Genomic DNA, 21,900 nt, shown 5'->3' on the forward strand with positions numbered 1-21,900 from the left:
ATTTCTATGATATATTTTCTATGGTATATTAAAGACATTTTAAAGGATATCAATGGAATACATTTTTGCTGTATTTATCAAAGAATTTACATTTCTGTAGAACAACTGACAGGGGCTATAAATGCTTCTGATTGCATTAAAAATATCCCAGCTCTGACAGTTATCAAAACGCTTTAAGATCACTAGCCATTCCTTAAAATGTCACTATAAATGATCTGAAACATTTGTATTAAATGACTCGCTCTAGTAAAATTAGTTTTAGTGAACTGGAAAGATGTCATTAACAATCATCTAATCCAAGAGTTCTTATCCTTTTTTTGAGTGTCATGGATCATTTTGGCAGCCTGGTAAAGCCGATGGATCCTTTCTCAGAATAATGTTTTTAAATGAGTAAAATAAAATACATAGGATTATAAAGGAAATCAATCCTATTTTTTTTATTCATGGATCCCAAATTAAGATCTCCTGCTTTAATCCAAATTCTTCTTCAGCCAGATGAGGAAAGCAAGGCCCAGAAAAGTTAAACTCAAATAACTAGATAGTAGCATAGTAGGTATTATCTCAGATCTCCTGATTCCCAGGCTAGTCCATTTCCTAGAAATCAAGAGATCTAGGTTTATGTTCTAATTCCAGCATAAACTAGTGAGATGACTAGTTATGTGATCAGTATGCCTCAGTTTGTTCATCTATAAATAAGGAAAACACAACTCCTACATAATTCAAATGAACTCTGTAAATATAAATAAAAATACACGAAAAGTGCTTTGGATTCTTTAGAACAAAGGCATTACATAATAATATAAAATTAAGACACAAGAAAGATAAGTGGATGAAAAAAAGCTGAAAAGATCTCTGTGACTACAAATTCCCTGCTTATTCCATGTTAGAATACTTCTCAATGAATTCAGAAAGAAGATTACTAATTCTTAATATATGGCTAAACCAGAACACAAATATGGGTGTCTGTGTTCACTTTACCCTGATATATAATTGTTCAACTACTCCTGTGGGTGAAGAGGCAGTATTGGAGACCATAGACACTACTCTGGTGATATTTCCTTAGCTAAATGCCTTCATTTCCCCTATCTGATTCTAACAACATTCTAACATTCTAGCAACAATCAAAAATGCTCTAAAGTTATACATCTGAGGACCAGGAGGATTCCCTCAATGAGAAGAGAATTATATCACACTCCCAACTCATAAATGAAACAAAACAAGACTTCTAGAATGAATCAAAAAAATCCAATTTGACATTTTTTTTTGGAAAGAGATTCTTAAAGTATACAAATTTAAATATTTATATCACGCAAATATAAGCCAGAATCGGATTCAACAGAGTAAAGACTGGCAAATAATATAAACTGGAAAATATATAAAAATATTTTAGCATATCTAAAAATAATATTTTCTTATTTTTTTTTAAACCCTTACCTTCCATCTTGGAATCAATATGTATATTTCCAAGGCAGAAGAGTGGTATGGGCTAGGCAATGGGGGTTAAGTGATTTGCCCAGGGTCACACAGCTGGGAAGTACCTGAGGCCAGATTTGAACCTAGGACCTCCTGCTTCTAGGCCTGGCTCTCAATCCACTGAGCTAACCGGCTGCCCCCTATCTACAAATAATATTAAAAAATACTAGGAGAACATTAATAAATACAAAGAAATGGCTATGTCCCTAGGCTGAAATTTTCCCCTTTCTCTCATTTTACCATAGGATAATCGCAAAGCAGAATTAAAATACAAGTTTTTAACTGACTATAACCGAGAGTTGATAACTGGAAAGCACTGCATTTCATACCAAGAAACAAATATCTGTATTAAATCCTGACTAAGCTACCCTAACACTAATCAAATATTTATAGTATACTCAATTTTTAAATAGGGAGTTAGTCAGACAAAATATTCCCCTCTTCCTATACATGGTGCTTTTATTACTTATTACTTCAATTGGCAAACTGGAACTCTGAAGACAATCTTTAAAAATTAGCTATGATGAACTTCACATTTTGGTATGATTTGGTTTGAAGTATTTTGTAAACTTTGAAGCACTACAGAAATGTTATTATTTTTCAAGAAGAAAGTGCTATGATCTATTTCATCATACATATTGAATATATACATATATATTAAGGGAATGAATATATACATACATTCATTTATATGTGTACATGTGTACATGTTTACATGTGTATATTGTGAATTTCAAAACTACTCAACCCTGTTCAAACCATTCTTTAGAGGATGGGATTTGGCTATTTCTTGATCAATAACAATAGAGATTCTTGGAATGACAGAATCAGGTCTTGGAAACTACAATCTCCACCCTACTCAGGGTAACAGGATTTAGGAAGGGTTGCAGCAAAGCTCAAGATTTAATTATTTGAGAATATGGCCTTCAACAGACATGTGCAAAAAAGACAGACCTCTGGGCGGTCCTAGGATAAGCTAGAGCCACCATTGGCACAGGTGAGACACAGGAAGTGAGGTAGAGGACAGCTCAGGGGTTCTGGGGTCTGCCTGTGTGGAGGAGAGGTGGTGGTTGGAGCCTGGTGCTTAGTGTAGAAGGAGCCCTGAGACTGTTTCTCCATTTTGGTCATGTGAGTGATAGGGACTGATCTCTTTTCTTTGCCTCGGCTATCCAGGGCCTTGGGCCTTTGGCTCAGCTTAAGCAGAGTGAGTATTTAAGCCCTATTCCCTTCTCTCCCTTTCCCCCCCCTCTTTCTTTTTCCCTCTAATACTTTTCTTCCTCCTGTTTGTAATTAAAACACCATAAAAAGGTTAACAGCTGACTTGAGTTTTTATTTTAGGAATTACATAGCTGAATTCCTTGGCGACCTTAAATTAATATATATCAGTCTTTTAAAGTGATTTCCATATCACAATATACACATACACACATACATACATTCTCTTAGTTGGTGGAAATCATCTGAGTTAACTCAGAATATTATACTTTGTATAAATTGAGCTAATGTTTTCTGAATGCTATTAAAAATTAGAATCTTCACACAAATCATTTCACCCACAGATAGGGATCTGACACATAAGATCTTAGGACATCATCCCTGATTATTTCATATCATTATATAATGGCAACAATATGTATATGTAATGAGGGACAGCAATCAGAAGATCTTTCTAAGAAAAATACAGGGATCAGTCTTAAATTATTAGGCTCATGATTTGACACAACACATTACTATCCAGCTGTTTTCTGTAAGACAATCTAGTTTTGTTTCTTTATACTTCATTAGATACATTATGCTGCTAAGATAGCCAGAAGAACGCACTTGACAGTTTTCCATTATTGTGGCTTCACCAATAACAATTTTCTAATTGGTATGCTATGTTTGCCTGTTATACACTGATACATGACCCTAGTCTTCTTTAGAAGGCCTGTTAAGTCACAGAGCAATATAATGGCATTTTAAAGGAATTCATAATCCTTTTGTGATACCTCTATAAGCTTGTGCTTTCAAGGCACAGTTTAAAAGATATTCTTAAAGTGAGCATCCTTAGAATTTAAGTAGATACTCCAAGAGGAAAACAGTAGAATGAAAGCAAAACAAAGACTTAAAAATATATCCTACAACCAAAATGCAGAAGTTCTGTTCAAAACAATTAACTGGATAAAATATCTTTTACTCAATAAACTTTTATATGACTGTTCTCTTAGCGAACTGTTCTAAGAAAAAGTACAACCTAAAAGTCATGAAGACAAAAAGATTTCTACTGCATAAATCTATTAAATTAAAACTTATATACCTAATTATTTTCAACTTAAAATGTATCAAAATAGCATACATTTCAGGAAGGAAGGTAGGGTTCCAATCAGGATATGCAAAGTGGAAAATCAACAGAAGCAAGATATACACATTTTGTTCAGTAGGCAATAAAAGCTTACTATACATTATGATGTGTCTGAAACTATTAAGAAATGTTTTAAAAAATAAAACATATGACATTGAAAGGCCAATGGACTGAGAAGCCAGCAAGTCCCAGCTTTGTGCTTACCTTGGGCAACTTACTTAACCTCCCAGAATCTGAGTTTTCTCTTCTATAAAACAGGAATGATACCTGACCTGCATATTCCAGAGTTGTAAAGAGAATCAAAAAAGACAATGCATGGTAGGTACCTCATGTTTGAAAGAAAATAGATAAATGTATATCAAAGTGGTCTTAAAGCACTATGTAAGCACTGTGATAAAAATCAGGTCTTAAAAATATCTTATAAACTTGCATTTTGAACAACTTTGAGAAATGTCTTACTGCACAGTAGTAATATCCTCTTTTTCTTCAGTGGTAATACAGAATAGCTGAGATAAGATATCACGCAAAAACTCTTCTAATTAGAGTGTAAGTTTCTTTAGGCCAAGGACTTTTTGCCTTTCTATTACAGACACATAGCAGGTGCTTAATAAATAAATCCTTGTGCACTACTGGCAGCACAAAATATTTTGAAATGCATTCATAAATAAGAATAGAAGTCTTAATTCCATGCCATAAAACTAATTTAAATTTTTTTTCAAAACACATATAAAGTTTATCTTAAGTGACTTGTTCCAGTTGGGAAATTAGCTCTTTTATAAATCAGCTTTAAGGGACTCCAGCTAAAGCAGTCTTTAGTAGCCAAGTTTAACAAAATTTTATTATTCACTAACCATGTGTCCTTGTGCTAGGCACTGGGGAAGTTACAAAATTTAAAGGCACCTGATTGGTCTCAGCCTCATGTTTCTTACAATATAGGCAACAGATAGATAAAAATAACCAAAAAAATGAAATACACATATGCAATACACAAATAAAAGGCACATTCGAGAAGTACAGGATTAAGGTGAAGATTATAAGTTATGCAAAGAAGAAATTATGAAAGACTTCATGGATAAAGTAGAAGTAAATATTAAATGAGATGTTATTGCATCCATATTTCAAGAAATACCTACCTACCTCTATCATCAGCAGTTAAATTTCCTCAGATTTCTAATCAGGAAGGAAAAAAATTCCCATCTCTACAGTTTTTGTTTTGAATTTGTTTAAAATCTAGTTTTGCCTTTAAGTAATGAAAAAGCAGTCTTATGATATCTCAAGCAAATCATACCTTTAGCATAAGCCTACTGCTTCATACCACATAGTCATGACCACCTTGTGTACCTTCCCCTAATAGTGGGTTCTATTATTTAAATTAATGAAAATCTTTTGAAAGTTGAATCTTCAAGTCTAAACTTAAAATTAATGGCAACGGCAAACGTAACAGTTATTCTCTTAATTTTTCCCTACCATACTGCTTTAAAAAAAAAAAAGCTACATGTTGCTTAGTGAGCTTAAATTCTAATGGATCCATAAACCAAAGAATCTTTTATCCATATCACATTGAAAACAAATTCTCTCTCAAATTGTCCATTTTTACCTAGTCCTAAGATAGCAATAAGATGACCAGTTTAAAGGTCATATTTGGGGAAGTCAGATAGCAGATGGGATAAAGCATCAGGCCTGAAGTTGAGAGGTCATGGGTTCAAGTCTGACCTCAGACATTTCCTATTTATGAACATGAGCAAGTCAATTAAACCCCAATTGCCCAGTCCTTAATGCTCTTCTGCCTTAGAATTGATAATAAGCATTGATTCTAAGACAGAAGGTAATTAATGGTTTAAAAAACTTTTTTAGAAGATCACTTTTATTATAGTACTTTGCAACAGACCCAGGAATCAACCCCAAAATACAAACATATGTTTTGGGGTTGATTCCTAGATTGTTTCTGGAGCTAGATTTTCCCCCCTTTGAAAGGTGAAAAAATCAACAAAAGGAAAGGGAAAAAAATCAGAGTATTTTACTATAAAGAAATGGTTCTCAATCTCAGGTCAAGAGTCAAATTAAGAGTTATTAAGGGTCTTCAGAAAATGCTCAGAGTAAGAGGGAGGCACATCTGACCACCTCTGTCTCTAAGGCCTTTCAACTCCTTTCTATCACTCCTCAAGTACATACTGGATGCAAAGCCCAAAGCTAAGCTGGAGCAACATTGGCAGCAACTTAAAAAAAAAAAGTTTTAAGTTCTAACAGATGTTACTAATTCATTGGTGTTATCTGGCATTTCAGATTTCTTTTCAAATTATCACAACAGAAAATCATAAATACAATTGAATGAAATGACCTGCAAATTCCATTAAGAATGTATGATGGGGCAGCTGGGTAGCTCAGTGGATTGAGAGCCAGGCCTAGAAATGGGAGGTCCTAGATTCAAATCTGGCCTCAGATACTTCCCAGCTGTGTCACCCTGGACAAGTCACTTAACCCCCATTGCCTAGCCCTTACCACTTCTGCCTTAGAACCAATACACAGTATTGATTCCAAGATAGACGGTAAGGGTTTAAAAAAAAAAAAGAATGTATGAAAAGCAGGACCACAAGATTTAAAAATCTGAAGCTATCTTCCAGCTCTATACTTTAAAATTTAGAGATCTCCTCATCCCAAACTCTCATTTTACAGATTTTGAAACCAAGAGCCAGAGGTTGTGACCTGCCCAGTAATGCATAAGTAATGAGCAGCCAAGCCAAGAATCAAATTCAAATTCAAGACTCTTTCCTCTATATCATACTGTATCTACTATGGTCAATGATCAAAAACTAGTCACTATGGCCTCTTAGTATCCAGAATCCATCAAATCTTTTTGACTTGGTAACACTTATCAAAACCTTTTGAGAACCTAGTCATCTCCAAATCACAAAGAGGCAAAGAAGTAGGTAGGACTTTAGAGAGGAGAAGACTATGTAATTTTCAAAAATTAAAAGTGATGATATCAATTTTATATGATATTCATCTCCTGATCATTTAAGGGACTAGAAGAAAAACAGTATGGTTTAGTAGTGCACTTAAAAGTAAGAAGCCTTGAAATGCTGATACCTCAAATTACAAAAAACAAAAAGAAAAACTGGCTTACAGACTACAACAAAGCAGTTAATAAGCATATAACTTTCAAATCCAGAGATCATAATGTGTTAAGAACTGGAGGACTTGCATGTAAAAAAAAAATTCTTTCCTAGGAAATATCATCATAAAAAGGCTTCAAAAGAAACTGAACAAAGCTCTTGACCCATCATGATCTCTGGATTTGGATATTATATGCCTACTTTCAAGGAAAGTCTCTTAGATATTTTAACTTTTAGAAATGCAAAGTCTTTGATGAAATATCAGTTATTTTATGTTATAATCATGCATATGTCTTACCTCCACCAAAAATTGAACACATAATCATAGAAGAATTCAAAAGGCTATTTAATCGAATAATTAGTTAAAATAACACTTTAACTCTAGAGATTTTATATACTGAGCATAAAGCAAACTAGAAACAACTTCTTATTAAAAAACTCAATTGAATTCAACATATATTATGATCTACTATGCAGAGGCCACTGTGCAACTATAATACAGGCCTTTCTTGCAAGGACCTCACAGCCTCATAAGGGAAAGATGTGCATAAATACAATAGGACACATATCCTAACTATAAAGTATAAACCTAAATATCTCATTTATAGTTCCATAGATGTCTCAAACTCAATATGGCCAAAACACAACTCATTACCTTCCCAACTAACCCACCACTCTTCTGAACTCAATTTTTATTATAAGCACCATTTCTTTCAGTCTACCAGGCTCACAACTTCAGTGTTATCTTTGTTTTCTCAATCATTATCTATGTAGTTGCTAAATCTTGTCATTTCTAACTTCACAATATTCTTTACATCCAACCCCCTTCTCTCCATTCACACAGCCACAACTTGGTTGATGTCCCATAACTTCTCATTTGAACTATTTCAACAATCTCTTAACTAGTTTTCCTACTACAAGTCTCTCCCTTCTGAAATCTATTTTCCAAACTGCTACAAAAGTGATTTTCCTAAAGAACAGATCTAACCATGTCCCTCCCCTACTAAATAAGCTCCAATGGTCCCCTTTTGCCTTTAGATCAAATATAAATCCCTCTGTCATTTAAACTCCTTCACAACCTAGTCTCAGCCTGCCTTTCTAGCCTTAGTATACTTTATTCTCCTCCCTAAATTCTATTGTCCAGCCAAACTGGCCTTGCTAATATTCTTCATACACAGTACTCCATCTCCCAGTCTTTGAAGTAGCCGATACACTGCCTGGAAAGCATCCCCTCTTCGCCTCAGCACCTCTGAGTATCCCCATTCCTTCTAGTCTCAGATCAAATATCACCTACATGAATCCTCTGTTGATCCCTTCCCCCTCAAAAAAAAACTAGTACTATTCTTCCCTAAATTAACTTCTTAAAAGTTTATTTTGTATCTATTCCAAACATACTTATATACATATTATCTATCCCAGTAACCTCTTTGTGGGCAGGGCCCATTTAATTTTTTTTCATGAAATCCCTAGCATCTAACATAGTATTTGGCATAGGAGGTGTTTAATGAATGTAAATTGGTCAACTAACTGATATGCAAAGTGCTAGGAGAAGTTTAAGAAAAAAAAGATCATTTTCACTTAGGGGAGGAATAGGGGAGCTAATGAAGGTATCATGGAGGAGGTGGCACCTTAACTGGGGCTGTGAATGAAAAAATTTCAAAAAGCTAAGGAGTCAATTCATTACAAGCATAGTGGGCAAGATAAGCAAAACAAGGAAATTGTAGAAGGTAAGCCAATAATGAGGGAAGGAAGAATGGCCTGGAGAGTAAAAGCAGTTCTATTTTGCTAAACTGTATGAAGATGAGATGAGGATGAAAAAGTTAATTAAAATCAGACTGTAAAAGGCCTTGGACTGACAAGGACGGCAGCTGAATCTACTTTTCAAAAAAAGTACAATGTGGTACATAAAGAAGATTTTATGTCAGAGTACCTGGATTTAAACCAATAAATCATTAAATATTTATTAGGGTCCTACTAGGTATCAGGCACTGTGCTAAGAACCGAGGATATTAAAAAGAGACAATCTAATGTGGGGGAAAACATGCAAACCAAAACAAGAGATAAACAAGATAAATAAAAAATTATTAATGAGGGAAGGCACTGGATTTAGATAAGTTATAGATGGCTTTCTGTACAAAGTGAGAATTTTAGTTGAAACTTGAAAGAAAGCCAGAGATGTCAGTAGTTGAAGCAGAGGAAGCACAGCACTCTAGATATGAGGAAGAGGCAAAGAAATTGCCTGGAGCCAAGAGATGGAATGACTTGTTTGTATAACAGCCATAAGGCCAAGGTCACAAACTGAAGTTGTGGCAGAGAGTAAAGTATAAGAAGACTAGAAAGGTAGGAAGGACCTGGCTTTGAATGCCAAACAGAGCATTTTGCATTTGTTCCTAGATATAACAGGAAGCCACTAGGGATACCCTGATCAGACCTATGCTATAGGAAAATCACTTTAGTGGCTGAATTGAGAATGAACTGGATTGGGAAGACACTTGAGGCAGGCAGACCCACCTAATTATTATTATTGTAATAATCCAGGCTTTAGGATAGGCCTGCACCAGGGTTGGAAGAAGTGATAGGAGAGAAAGGGGCATATTAGAGAGTATAGCAAAGGAGAAATCCATAGCCTTGGCAACAGACTGAAGGGGGGGAGGGAAGAGTTAGGAAGTTAGATAGTGAGGAATTCAGGATGACTCCTAAGGTTGTAAACCTGAGGCACTGGCAGGAAGGACAATGTTACCCTCTGCAGTTATGGGGAAGATAGGAGCAGGGAGGGTTTGGGTTAAGATAATGAGTTCCATTTTGGAAACATGCTAAGTTTAAAATGTTTGGGATGTTTGAAAGGCAGTTGGAGATTTAAGACTGGAGATCAGCAGAAAGGTTAGGGCAAGAATAGGTAGAATTGAGAATCATTAGCATGATTTATCACCTACTTGTTCAAATGATCCTGTTCTATCCTGTCTTCTCTAACCCTATATCATCCCTACTCTTTCATTTATTTTCAATCTCTTCCATTTACAGACTCACTTCCTACTGCCTACAAACATACTCATCTTCCCTATCCTGAAAAAAAGTTACTTGATCCTCTTAGCTCTACTATTGTTCTATATCTCTTTTGCACATTAAACTCCCTGAATAGGCTGTTGACCAGTTTCTCTGTTCTCATTCTCTCAACCCCATACAATCTAACTTCTGATCTTTTCTCTTCACTGAAACTACTCTCTCCAAAATCACTAAGGATCTCTTAGTTGCCATATCTAATGGCCTTTTCTCAATCCTTATTCCCCTTGACCTCTCTTTGACATGTTGATTATTCTTCCTTGATACTCTCTCCTTTCTAGGTTTTCAGGACACCCTTCTCTCTAATTCTCCTCCTATCTGACTACTCTGTCTTTTCTGCTGGATTCTCCTTTAGGTCACATCCTCTTAACTGTGGTTGTCCCACAGAGTTCTGTTCTAGACTTTCTTCTCTTCTCCCTTTAAACTATTTCACTGGTATTGTTGATGTTCAATGTTAAGTTTATAATAAAAAATAATTTTTTAAAGGTAGCTCTGGGAATAGACATGGGGTCATGCTAGGGATATGGAATTTCACAAATGCAGATTTGAAAAAACAGACCAAGAAAGCCCAGGAAGGGCTGGAAATAAAGTATAAGAACAAGTGAAAGGAATGTCTCTGACTCAAAAAATATATAGGAGACAGAGAGCCAAATGAAATAGTGGACTAGGCATCAATAGTCAGGAGTCAATACTCAAGACAGAACAGTGAGTCAAAAATCAGTCAAGCAATAAGAAGTTTGAAAGTAGCTAAATAAGGGAGGTCAAGAAAGAGTGATAGATCAAAAGCAAGGGCAAAGTAGAAAGCAAATTAGAAACCAAAAACAAAGTTAAAACTATAGGTCAGTCAAAACCAGGCAAAAAAGTTAAAATAACAAAAACAAATTTCAAGAGATCAGGAAATTTGGAAATTAAGTCAACTCTATCTCAAACAATAAGTAATAAAAATGCTAGCATATTCCTAGGCCAGCTAGCACAAATGATATCCAAGTTGAAAGTCCTGATATACAGCTACTGCAGTAGATTGAATATTTTTTAAAAAAGAAAGAAAAAAGGAAAAAAGGGAGTACAAATGGTTTGGAAAGACAAGGGATTCTTGGCCCTAGCTAGCACAAGGATTCTTTCTTTTTTTTCCTTCTTCTCTTTCTCCTTCTCACTTCCTCCTCTTCCTTCTTAAATTAAAACTCTGACCTTCTGTCTTAGAATAGATACTAAGTATCAGTTCCAATACAGCCGAATGGTAAAGGCTAGACAATTGGTTTAAGTGACTTGCCCAGAACCACAGGGCTACAAAATGTGTGTGGCCAGATTTGACAAAGACTGCTAACCTGGGAAATTCTTTTTTAATGTTTTGACAAATGTGTTTCAATATAATTGGTTTCCTTTGTAATACTAGGCATTTTATTTTAACCATTTAAAAACATTACTCTGGAAAGGATACATAAATTTCACCATATTACCAAAGGATTCCATGGCACAAAATAAAAAAAAAGGTTAAAGTCTAGAACAAATAGTTATTTTCCACTCTGTTCAAAGAACATGACACCACTAGGGCATCCATTTGGAATATGTTTGGATAGTCAAAATGTAGAGGACATAGAACAGTAAGAGAAAGGTACCTGAAGCATAAATTGGGTTTGGTAAGGGATGTAGAAAAGGAGATGAAAAGAGGACTCCACTAAAAAAAATTAAGATACTAATGCAAAGGGTAGGGTAAAGAAGAACCAAGACAAATTAACAGAAATAACAAAGTCCTCCATGGCCAAAAAAAAAAAAAGGAATGGTGGCCTCTAGGAAAAGTATTAAAAATAGAGATTATGCTACCAGAAGATATAGAAATCAAAAGTGATGTTCGATAATTTTCACTTTGAACCCCAAAATTTCTTCCTATGCTCTTGGGAATATCCATAAACTTAACCTGTATCTGTTCTCCCATGCTCTCATATAAACATAGATACATAACTACATAAAAACATTAAAAAAATCAGGAAGCATAAAGTCTCAAAATCATGACATGTAGAGAACCAATTTTAAATTTCTCTACTTCACAGATATGTTGACAAAAAAATGTTTACCTTAAAAGAAATACAAATTTTAAACTGCAGTTAAAGGACAAACCCCCAAAGCCTATCCAGTTACTTAAATAACCAAAAGAAAGTTTAAATAAATTCTCAATCAATACACAGTGCTGATTCTAAGCTAGAAGGTAAGAGTTTAAAAACAAAAAATACTTTCTCAGTCTTTCAGTTCCCAATTACCTTTAAGACATAGTACAAAAGTATTAACTTGGAGTTGAAAGGTCTGCATCTGAAATCACCTCAGACAAACAGTGGGACCTGAGCAAATCATGTAACTGCTCACAGTGTCAGTTTGCCCATTTATAAAATGGGATAACAATAATTCTGGCACTACCTGTCTCACAGAGTAATGGTGGAAAAAAAGAATTGTACAAACATTAAAACATAAATGAAAGCAATTATTCTTGTTTGTGAATTAATCTATAAATTAACTGATTGAGTCTGGAGGAACTTTGTACCACGCAACCGAATTCTAAGTCACATAATGTCAACTGAAATGTGTTAAGGGAATGCAAATTACAATACTCAGTATTTTTAATACAGGCCTAAACATACAAACAAAATCAATGGTAATGATAATAGTAAGTCAGTAGACTAAACCTTTGGGGGTGGGTGGGGGAGGAATTCAATTCAAATTCCAAAGGTAAGAGGACTTGTATAGATTATCTGTTCTGTAGTTTGTCATCTTTCTTAGTCACAAGATGATCCAATACATAAAAGATGGGTGTATCTATAAATATAGAGAGAGTACATACATATAGCTTATACAAAGAAAGCAATTTTCTCATGTTGAAATTACTATTTCAAGATAGAAAAAAATGCAACTTTAGTAACAGTTCTTAGTAAAATTATGTATAACAGAATGTCAAATATGACAACTTAAAAAATCTAAACTATTTAAACTAATAAAAAGAATACAATTAGTACAAAATGACCTTACTTGCTCATTTAGAACTGAGAAAAATGGTTAAGAAAATTATTGATGAAGACAATGGTTAAGAAAATTATAGGTGAAGAAATTTCATTATCCCTTGACTTATTTTCATGGCACAACAAACAGGTTAAATAGATTGTATGCTTCAATTTCAGGTAGCTGAAAGAAAATTCTATTATGAAACTTGGATGCCTTGTATTATACATTTCTTGGCTATTATTCTGGATCAGTGTTCAAAGACTTACTACTTAGAGATTTTCATTTTAACATTATGTGTTTAACCAGGTTTGACCTACATATTATTAACATAAAGTATAATCCCTGAAAGATGGAGAATGTAACATAGATTATAACATATGGTAGGTGTTAGAACCTTAATAATGACTAAATATTTCACTATATTTGACCCCTAAATGTTAAGGCATAAGAACTGCTAATCTTCCTGTGAAAGCACATATCAACTGTTTTATTTTCATCATTATGTCTTCAATGCCATAGTAGTTGCTGAATAAATATTTGCTGAATGATCTAGAGACTCAAGATAAAGATACTAAGAAATAAAATTTATAAATAAGCAGCACAAAGAGCATCACCAATGCAAAATGAATAGTTTCCCATAAGATGCCTTTTTCTTTGAAACTTTAGAAATTTATTAAAATAGAGGTTCCCTAAGAGTGAAAATTCTTTTCAATAATGACAAGATTTTTCATTTACTCCCAATGAATATTAACTGTCAATCTAGTTTTCAGGCATATACATTCATATTTGTCAAAAGCATATCACCTACATTGAAAAGCTAGAATGTACCATGCAAAATACCAAGCAATTATCTTCAATTGTTAAATATTCTATTGCACTGTTCTAAATATAAGAACTGAAGAAAAGCTCAACTTCTAAAACAAGTCACCTTAAATTTTATCAACTTTCAAAAGCATCTACGAAAATGAAAAGATATCCTATAAAGAAAAACATAAATTTTGACTTTTAAGAAACAGTAATGATCTGCTTCTACATTTTGCTAGATTTTTTCAGGTTCCTCCTATATGAAAGTAAAGAAACATCTTGAAACAAAGCAAACACTCATACCTGATCGAAAGCATTCAATAATTTGTTGAATGCCAGATTTGGAAGTCTGCAATGGCTGCTGTAACAAAGGAGGATCTCCGGGTTCCAGAATATACACTGTATAAAAGATATCAATGCCCACCCCATCCCCATAAAGAAATTAATATCATTCATATATTACTACTGAAACATAATAATTTGTTAGGTTCTAAACAAATGTAATGTACGTAATTACAATATGAATTATCATAATGCTTATTATTTACACTATGCTTTTTACAAAAAAAAAAACTTTGCATAACTAAGCCTTCTTAATGGAAATGATACTTAAAGTAGGAATTAAGTTTAAAAAAAAAAAACCCTTACTTTTGAGTCAGGCAATTCTTAACAAGTATTCTCTACATTTCTCTTGAAAGAAAATTAATGTTAGTAATTATCTTGAAATCAAATTAAATTCATAATCACACCACACCTCATGAGCCTTGAAATCATCAGCTTTCAGAATTATCTATCAGGTATAGCTCTCAGTTGACACCTATGTGAACCACAATTCTAAAGCACCAGACATAAAGATGTTGCTTGCATTTGAGGCTATTCTAAAACCACTTACCTAAGCAAATAGAGGGAAATGAACTGTAGTTGACAAAAACTCATGAGCATCAATCTCATTTTTATTTCCCATCATGCACCAACCTGCAACTGCCACAACAAGGTATTACCAATCAGTTTACAGAGCTGCTTCACTGAGGAAGTGCTCCCACTTTCAGAGAACCTAAGCTTACAAAGCTTTAAGCTTCATGATTAAGAGAGCTGATTCCATTTTTTGAATGCCTGATGAACCACATGTTCTGAAATAAACATGAACAAATAGGCTCCTCAGTAATCCAAGGAAAAATAAGCCAGACACAGGAACCTAAAATCAATTCAATTCTCTTAATGAAGTAAAAATGTCCCAGATTTAACAAACATTTATAAAATAAAATAAAAATGAATTAATAATAAAGTTCTTCAAATTCTTGACATTAACTCATCTTTGCTACTATAAGAGATGAGTAATTATTTTCATAGTAGCAAAGATCAGAAAATCTTTTGCATATTTTAGGAAGGGAGAGTAAAGGTCAAATATATTAAACAAATCTAAAAATGACAATTTTTTCAAAGATTGATGATTTACCTTTTTGCCCTATTCATAAGAGGCAGTTGATATTATACTCATTGAAAGAAATCCACATAATTCTAAAGAACTAGGCATGTTTCAAGAGATTATCTGTAGTTGGAAACAGTTCTAGAAAAAAATATAAGGCTATAAGAACAATTCTAGCAAAGAACAGAAGATACAGGAAGGGCTATCTCAGTTATACACAACTCCATTTAGGAAATATATTCCTAAAATCTTTGGTAATTCTTTAATAATAAATTCTACCCCACAGGACAGCAAAAAATTCAAATCCAGAAAGATACTCTCACTATCCCAATTCTGAATTGCTTCTCATCTCAGGAATTTTCCTTTGCCTTTCTGAGGCAACTTGGCATATACACACTCTCACACTAAGTTAAAATTGGTCAAAGATTCTAGGATCTGTTCTGCTATATATGGACACGATTCATGGAGAACAGTCTATGGAATATCTTCTTCACCTGAAAACATACTCAGATATGTGAATATTTACTGTTACATCCAAAGCTGGAAAAGTTACTTTCTTGGTACTACTTATCTATCTCCTCTCTCAGAAACTTTGTATCCCTTCCATGACAAGCAACAGATATACTCAAATCATCTGTTCATCTAATTCAAAGTCAGTCTCTTTTTTCCATGAAAAATCCCATTATCAAAATAAAATATCTTAATTCATTGCCCTGAGGTACAACCTACCAAGGTATACAAGCAAAATAGAATAAATTTCAACTGAAATTCTTTCCTATCCCTATCAAGGACTCCTAAGATCCTTGTGTTTTCAAAATACAATCATACTTTCTGAAATACTTCAAAAGAAGTATGATTTAATTTATATGGATACTATCCACTAATGAAGATAGCAACCCCTTTGCACACAAGACAGTTTATTTCATGAGTTGTGGCCAACAAGTCATATGGTAGTCAACCAGCTAATGACCTCTGAACTTGGAATGACACTCAAATGCTATGCCTGTAATAAAAAAGCATTTTGAGCTTAGTAAGACCTATCAAATAAGGCTCTCTGGTGGTTCAATCTCCAGGAATCCAGGGACACCTCCATGTCATAATAAAATTTTCTCTATCTCAAGCAGACTAAAATAATCCTTTTCACTCTAAAATATTTACTCCCATCTTCATCCTAGGCAAAACAGCCTATGTATACACAGTTCTCATCTATGGCTTCACTGATGGCCTATAAATTAAACTACGGCACCCTGGAGAATAACTCTTGGGAGAATTCAATTAGAATTGTTTCAACCATCAGGACCTCTTTTGAAAACTATCACTAAAGTACATTCTTCTTAACTCTGGGAAATTGTTGAGATCTTTTTCACAAAAAACACCATCTCTGAAATAATAGCCAATGGTTCACAATTAATCTACACGTATCCAGTTTTCTGCTTAACTAAACTAATTTCCTCATATTAAAAAAAGTTCAGAATTTTAGGAAAAGCAAAGCAGCAGAAACAATATCTAGCCTGATGAGCACTAAAAGGTAAATATCACAGAAATTTTCTCTTAGTATTTTTATTTTTGCATTTTTTCTGATTCTTGAATTTTCAAAAATACAGATATTAGTTCATTTTAAAATATTAAAAGGCAATTTTAATATACTGTCATAAAAAATCCTCAATACCATGAAAAACTTTAATCATTATAATTATCACAAATATGGTCATTTTGCAAAATATATTTTCAATTTTAAAAACTGCTTCAATTTATAGAAATGACTTGAAATGTCTTCAAACATGAACTGGAATAGAGGCCTAACATGACTCAAATGTGCTGATACTTTCTACTTTCAAATTGAGAAACTCTATTCAGCTATTTTTCATATAGTAATTTCTTCTAATGAACTACATCCCCATGTTACTAAAAGAACTGGCAGGTATGATGGATAAGATACTGAAAGATTATGGAGGACAAGAGCCCACAGTAGAAGAATGGAGTCTACAAACTAAAGGCCAATGACATTAACTTGTAGTTCTAGCAAAATTCTAACCTATAATACTAAAAAGATGAGTGAACAACAAGAAAAGGAAGTAGTAATCAAAAAAAGCTTACCCAAGAAAAGGTCCTGCCAGACTAACAATATTTACTTTCTGTGACAGTTAATAAATGATATATCAGAAGAATGCTGTAGATTGTTTATCTGGATTTTATAATCTCATGCTATTCTTATGCTTAAGATGGAGAGATGTGGACTAGTACAAGTTGATATCAACTTAGCAGCAAGTCTCTCTAGTTGAGAATTCCAGGAGCTGTGTGTGCTAGGCCTTGTGTATTTAACATTTTTATCAATGACTTGGGTAAAAGAATAGTTTCTCAAATTTTTTTATTGAAACAAAATTAGCAATAGCTAATACAATATATGAACACCAAATTTAACAAGCTAGGACACTGGACCAAATCTAATAAAATTTAAAAGCAATAAATGTAAAGTATTACAATAGGATTCAGAATATCAGCTTTATAGGTACAAGAAAGGTAAGGTATATAGCACAATGGCAGTTCATCTGAAGTGGCATTAACATCCAGGGCAACACTAGTTCTACCAGACTCACATACTAGACTACTATGTTCAGGTCTAGGTACTAAATTTTAGAAAGAATATTGATAAGCTAAGGAGTATGGCAAAGGACTTTGAGACCACACAATAGGAAAACTGGTGTAAAGATATGGGAGTGTTCAGTTTTGAGGGAAAAAAAGACTTAGATGGGTCATGAAAGGTATTTTCAATTATTTAAAGGGCTGTCATTTGGCAAAGGGATTAGACTTGTACTTCTTGGACCCATGGAACAGAATTAGAAGCAATGTTCAAAAGTTACACTGAGATAAATTTAAACTTGATGAAAAAGAAAAAAATTTCCTTAAGATCAGTGCTATGCAAAAGAGGGATGAATTACCTTGAGAGAAAGTGGATTCTTCCCCACTTGGAAGTATTATGGCAAAGGCTGGATGACCATTTGTCATGATGTTGGAATGTAAACTCATGTTCTAGTACAAGTTGAACTAGGTAAACTGAAGTACCTTCCAATGCTAAGATTCTATGACTTCTAATTCAAACAATGCACAATTATGAATGAACCTTGAATTGGATGTTTTAGGGCACTAGATGGATTTCATTAGAAGACACGAATAAAGCTATTGAATAATGAATAGAGAAAACTGGTTCCCCATTCTGGAATCAGCTGTTTTATGGTAAAAGACTAATAATATTAATTGAGTGATAGAAGCAAAAAAGAAATCCAGTTTTCATTCTCATGAGCTAAAGCTAAAGCACTCCCAAAAGAGGAAAATTTTTCTCATCACCATTTATTCCATTAAGCAAAAAAAAAATTCTACTCAAGTGAATAGTACTGTAATAAAACCTGGTGTATTTAAATAGTTCAAATATCACCACCTCCCCAAATGCTACAAATCTAAAGTGGTCTAATAAACTCATCATCAAGGGCAATATAAAGTACTATGCACACTTAATTAAAAATACTAAACAAATGAATTTGGTGACATTTTTTCCTAATAAATTTTAAGGGGAAAAGTATTTATAGTCAAAAAAAAAAAGCATGTACATTTCTGCACATTCATGTACAACAATCCATAATGAAGGAATCTGAAACGCCTTTATTTTGAAAAAAGTAAAAATGTTTAGTCAGTGATTCTATTTTAAGCTGTTCATATGTCTATAAATAAATCAAACCACATCATAGTTCTAATGTAAGTAGAAACATCTGTCAAATCAATTTAGATATCACCTTTTTAAAGTGAAAATGTAGCTAAAGGACATCACTAGGTTGTTAAAAGCTCTGAATCTCTCAGTTCATAAGTTAAATCAAAAAGCTAACTTCTGTCAGATGATCATACACTAAGAATATTAGGCATCCTCTTAAATGTATACAAAAATGGAATTTTGTAAATTATGTAGCAGAAGACAATTTCTTCAACAAAATAACTGTATTTAACAGAATTTAGGATCAGCCTAGTCAGTTCATAGCTTCATTTTAAAAAAATCTAAATTCACAGGAATCTAGGACTCCATTATATTCTCCGTTCACATAAACATCACATTCTTTTGATTTTTAAGAAGCCTACATGCAACAATCTGTAAAAGTATGAATGCAATTTCTTCGTTTCCTTTCAGTTTAACATTCACAAGGGCATGGGGAATTACTCTAGCTGTCTTTGAAAGAAAAGGAAAAAGGACTGAGTGACTGATCTTGTGGAAATGATTTAATGTGGCACTTGGAGTATATTTTTTTAAGAAACTAAATAGGGGAAACCTTTGGCTTCTGCACAAGTCTTAGAGCTCCATAGCTATTTTGCACCCAGCAAATTACAACTATTGAGAGCCAACTTCTTGGATGGAAAGAGGAAGCTCAGGGACGGTACACTCAAAGGGTCAAAGAAGCCTGATGAGAAGAAAAGATGGCCTATACCTGGTTCACAGCATCCATGATGATGGTGGTCAGTCTGACAGCACTTGTCCCTTAGAGGCATTTTCAGTGGGTGCGACCTACTTTCCTTCTACAGTTCGAAGCTCCACATTGCGGCTCTTCTGCTGAAAAAGGCACAAGCCCAGTCACTCACCCTTAGTCTCCCGGGGAGCTGCAGCTGCGTTTTCCAGACGGGTCCACTTCCCGGTGCCTCCACCTCCCGCTCCCCCCACCGTCCCCTTCAGACAAGCTCCATCCATTCGTCCTTACAAAGATGAGGAGCCCCCTCCCCTCTCCGGCGCCACAGGGCCGCGCAGAAGGGGCCTCCCTGCCCAGCCCGGAGAGCGAGAGGAAGGGAGGGACGGAAGCCCGAGCTGGGGAAGCAGGCGTGGAGCCTCAGCCCGTACTGGAAGGTATCTCCCCTCTTTCCGCAACCCCCACTTCGGGCGCATGGCTCCGAGGGAATCGGCGACGGACAAGTCACGATAAAAATAAGAATAGTAATTAAAACACCCGAACCAACTGGCTCCAACTTACTCAACTCCCGGAGCTGCCAGGCGGAAGGCAGGCAGGCAGGCCAGCCAGTCGGCCAGGAAGGCCGGCGGCCCCGGGGTCAGTCTAGCGTGGGAGGAGGCGGCAGGCACCTGGCACAGCCCCCCGCCGACCCCCGGCGGCGGGCGGCGGGAGGCGGGAGGGGGCCGGGGCCTCGCTCACTCGTCCTCCCGCCTGCCCGCCCGCTCGGGCCGCGCCGCGCAGCGCAGCGCTTCCAAAGAATCCCCGCCGCCGACGCGGAAGCAGCCGACGCAGCTTACCCCGTCTCTCAGCGGACCGGTACCGCGACGGCGGCGGCGGCAGAGGCAGCGGCGGCGGCTCTCGACGTCCCTCCGCGCAATGGGGCCGGCAAGCGGGCGGGGGCGCGGGCGCCGGCAGTTGACAGGGGAACCGCCCCGACCGCCGCCCCTCCGGAGGCCCGGCCTGGAGTCGGCGGGAGCCGGGGAGCCCCCCGGCGACAGCAGCGGCGGGAGTCCGGCGCCCCTTCACCTGCAGGGCTCGCCTCTCTTCTCTGGAAAAGGGGAGGGGCCGGGCTGGTGATAGGGGTTTTCCCCCTCTCCCTTTGGGCCTTCTCTTTTTTTTTTCCTTTTTTTGAGGGGGTTGTTTGAGGGAACTTTATTGAGTCAGCCAGTCGCTGTCCCTCGAGCGCTCTCTCTCTCCCTGAAGACGCGAGCAGCAGCCGCTGCCTCCTCCGCCCCGGTGCGGATAGCCCGGGGGGGATGTGGGGGAGGGGGGAAAGCCAAGGCTCCGAAGCCGACGACAGGGAGCTGGGAGGCAGACGGCTGACCCCGGACGGAGATGCGAAGAGGGCAGGAAGTGACAAGCGTACGGAGGAGGGAGCAGGAGGGTGGCCGGCACTCCCGGGGCAGCGCGGCGCAGGGCGCATGCGTGGAACCCACGTTGCGTTGGGCTGCAGGCGAGCGGGTGGGCGGGCGTGAGCTGGACTGGACTGGACTGGAGAGAGGGAGGGAAAGAGCCGCAACAGCAGCAGCAGCAGCTGCCGCAGCTGGGCAAGCTCGTTAGTCCGACTGCCGCAGTAGCTCGAGCTCTCCTGGTCTAGACTTGGCCAGGAGAGGAGAAAGAGTAATGCAGCTTTTGAGTGTTCCCGGCTCTGCCGCCCTACTATTGCTGTCCAGACTACCCACCTGTTTCTTCTTCCTTCCCCCACCCCCAGATACATAGTAAAAATAGGTTGATGAAAAAGGACTCGGAATACGAGTTTGTTAAATGAATGAATCTAGGGGCCCTTTGCCCCTCGGACTGTATTACAAACCAAAGAAGAAAATGCAGAAAGGGGCTGATTTAAGAGACAGGACGATCCCGTTAACAAGCATGTGAGCTGGAATTAACTATGATTTCCGAATGCCTTCTGATGAATTTTTCTGATGAAGATCTGGCCAACTTAAAAACTTTAGCTTCACTTTAAAGCCGACCCAGGAGCCAGATATCTTTAGGGTTCTCAGGAAAAAGAGGAGAGTAATTGTAGACATATGTACCAATTTTAACAGCATTACAGTTTGAAATCTCCCTGGACTGCCAGGACACTGTCAGTCACACTAGAGCTCTGGGGATACCAAAAAAGAGACAAAATACAGTCCAACCCACAAATTCATGTCTTTTAAGGGAGTTTATGCCATCAAGATTCTAACTCTATCCAGTTCCATCACCTCTATGTGG

General features: G+C 36.4%; 1 protein-coding gene across 9 annotated transcripts in view; it reads right to left on the bottom strand.

Annotated features, from left to right (window-relative positions):
- ZNF800 (zinc finger protein 800) overlaps positions 1-21,132 on the bottom strand; it is a 33,602-nt gene extending 12,470 nt beyond the window's left edge. For 2 of the 9 annotated variants that reach the window (XM_056799659.1, XM_007504254.3), the window contains exons 1-3: positions 20,484-21,132; positions 19,675-19,793; positions 14,083-14,178 (exon numbers count right to left, since the gene is read on the bottom strand). In XM_056799659.1, the coding sequence (XP_056655637.1) occupies positions 14,083-14,178; positions 19,675-19,735 (157 nt within the window). In that variant the 5' untranslated portion in view covers positions 19,736-19,793; positions 20,484-21,132. Of the gene's footprint in view, positions 1-14,082; positions 14,179-19,674; positions 19,797-20,208; positions 20,444-20,483 lie in introns of those variants that run through there. The other 7 variants (XM_056799658.1, XM_007504253.3, XM_007504252.3 and 4 more) reach the window with 6 other exon arrangements.
- Positions 21,133-21,900: the final 768 nt, after the last annotated feature.

Source organism: Monodelphis domestica, chromosome 5 (assembly GCF_027887165.1).
Source record: "Monodelphis domestica isolate mMonDom1 chromosome 5, mMonDom1.pri, whole genome shotgun sequence".
Lineage (NCBI taxonomy): Eukaryota > Metazoa > Chordata > Mammalia > Didelphimorphia > Didelphidae > Monodelphis > Monodelphis domestica.